The 2,662-nt window shown below is 44.0% G+C and overlaps 1 protein-coding gene across 1 annotated transcript; it reads left to right on the forward strand.

The window, feature by feature from the left end:
• The first annotated feature begins 633 nt into the window (after positions 1-633).
• LOC128856883 (keratin, type II cytoskeletal 1) lies at positions 634-2,433 on the forward strand. Its single transcript, XM_054092306.1, has 2 exons — positions 634-749; positions 928-2,433. Exons 1-2 carry the CDS (start codon positions 732-734, stop codon positions 1,474-1,476), a joined length of 567 nt encoding a protein of 188 aa, XP_053948281.1. The 5' UTR covers positions 634-731; the 3' UTR covers positions 1,477-2,433.
• Positions 2,434-2,662: the final 229 nt, after the last annotated feature.

Here is a 2,662-nt window from a genome sequence, read left to right on the forward strand (position 1 = left end):
TCATCAAAAATCAAAAGAAAAAAAATGTTGCGTTGGTTGCAAGTGTAGATTGCAAGCCCATCAGAAGGGGAACAAGATTGTTAAGAGCGCTATCTCCAGGTTGATTTTTTTTTTTTTTAATTTTTTTTGTGAGATCTAATTTACAAAAAAATCAACACAAAAGCTGTGGAGAACTAAACTACTCCACTTCAGTGACGTCGATGAAGGCGTTCATGATAATTCTGAAAAATATAATCATTGCCTTAATAATCGAGTTGTCGCCGCTGAGTTGAGCGGTCGGTTGTCGGTGTAGCATAAGCTCCCAAAGCGGCGAAAAAAGCCGAAAAATGATTACAGGTCGAGCATCACATTTGGCTGGTTGTTACTTGTTACTTGTTGCGCGGACTTTTGAAGATTGTTCGTTTGTTTGTGTCTGTGTTTGTGGGGTCACACGCTTTGGTTGAACGCCGATTTCATCAGTTGATCGTTGTTTTGTCTGACTGCTCTTCGTAGCTTCGCTCGCTGCTTGTCTCCAACGCATGCGCTCAGCACGGAGTCAGACTGCCACTACAACAACAGCAACGAAGTGTGTGCTCGTGTCACAAGCATTGCAGTGGCTTTGTGGAGTGAGTATAAAGAGGCCGCACTGGGCAACTGCAAAGCATTCAGTCGTTGGTTCCCTACAAGCAAACAACTAAATTTAATTTTTTAATTTAAGTTTTACTTCTCTCCCCCACACAAAACTCACAACTATGAACTCCTTCTCCGTGGTAAGTATTAACAGCAAAAACACAAGTGCAGCAAAAGTGAAAAATTAAATTGTTTCGAAATGAGACAAAGTGCATTAAAAAGGATATTTTCGCAAAATCCATCGACAACTACGTTACGCGCCCCAATAAACTTCTTACCGAGGATTAATCGCGTTTCTTCTACTCATTTTACTTGCAGTTCTTGGTGTTTGCATTGGCAGCACTGGTCGTTGCGGAACCACCATCAGGATATAATTATCCCAGAGGCGGCGGTGGCGGTGGTTCGTTCGGCGGTGGCTCATTTGGCGGTAGCTTTGGTGGTGGCTCATTCGGTGGTGGTGGCGGCGGTGGCTATCAAGCTGTCAGCGGTGGCTTCCAGACATCCGAGGGCCAAAATGTTGATCCTCAACTATTGGAACAAGTACGCCAAATTCTGCTGAACGAGGAGAGCAAAGCCAGCTCGGGCGGTGGTGGCGGTGGCGGCGGGGGTGGTTACCCATCTGGTTCGTACGGCCCACCATCCGGCTCTTATGGTCCACCATCATCGTCTTATGGTGCACCCGGTGGTGGCGGTGGCGGCCGTGTGGTCGGCATTGATTTAGAGGGTGTGCGTCAAGCCATTCAGGTGGCGCAATTCGCACAGCAGAGCACGCAAGCAGGTGGTAACTTTGGCGGCTACCCAAGCGCTCCATCTGGCTCGTATGGTGCACCATCGAGACCAAGTGGCAGCTATGGTGCGCCCTTCTAGGGAGGGATATGTGTGTCGATTTAAATACATTTAAATATTAGATATATGCAGCAAATCGCCTTGTGTCTATGACCAAGTAGATGAGTAAAAGTTGAAAAAAGAAAAGACAAGCAAAAAAAAATGTAGATCACGATCCTCAACCAATACAACAATCAATGAGCAATTAATGAAACAATCAATCAATCAAACAACACGCTGCCAAATATATGAAATTGGAGTTTAAAATGAAAATGAAGATGATGATAATATTGAAGATGAACGAAAATGAAGGCGATTTGAAGTGTTGATTACGAAGAAGTAGAAATTAAAAGTGAAAGCGGTTTGAAAATGACGATAATGAACAACAACAACAATGCCAGAAACCACAACAACGCCACTCAATGGATAATTCGATGATCACGGATGAAGCGACATTAGCAATAGCAACAATCCAGCTCCAACAACTCAAACAAACACTGTTGCGCATTCGTTGCTGTCGCTAATAGTCTAAAAAAGTTTGTTAAATAGAGACGTGTAGAAGAAAACCACTTCTACGAGAATTTCTTCTTTCGATTTCGTGCTGTGGCCCGCATCCACGCAGCACTGCCAACCACAACTGCCCTCATCCACATAGCCTGCCAGCAGCAACAACGTTGGACCAACAGCAACAGCAGCAACAACAACAAGCAGCAGCATGTTTGTACCGCTCTTTGCTCTGCAGCGACCTGTGAAAAATGTGCAACAACAATTTGTAGGGAACTTACAATTCCACTGCAACACCAAAAACCAATCAAAAACCATCCAACCAGCACCAATGCACTGCACCGTAACCATCCAACGGTTTCCTATATGTGCCTTTGGTGTTGTTGGCGTTATCGTTGCCGTGGGCGTTGGTGGCGACGGTGCATTTGCAGGTGGTGTTTGGTGGTGTGGGCCGTCAGTGATATTTCGTTTTCATTTTTCCCGCAATCTCGCTCTTTCATAGCCCCATTCCCCACTATCTCCGCAGTATTTTCAACACACTGTCCTATATGACCCCAGCTGTTTCAACATACTCACCAAAAAGAAAATACATCCCATTTCCAGCTTTTTTGGTGGGTGTGTTTTGTTGAGTTTATTTTTTATTTTTCTTGTAAATAGTTTTGAATTTTTTGTTTGTTTGTGTAAACAACAACAACAATAACAGCAAAAACAACAAAAAATGTTA

The sequence above is a fragment of the Anastrepha ludens genome, chromosome 2 (assembly GCF_028408465.1).
Source record: "Anastrepha ludens isolate Willacy chromosome 2, idAnaLude1.1, whole genome shotgun sequence".
Classification (NCBI taxonomy): Eukaryota; Metazoa; Arthropoda; class Insecta; order Diptera; family Tephritidae; genus Anastrepha; species Anastrepha ludens.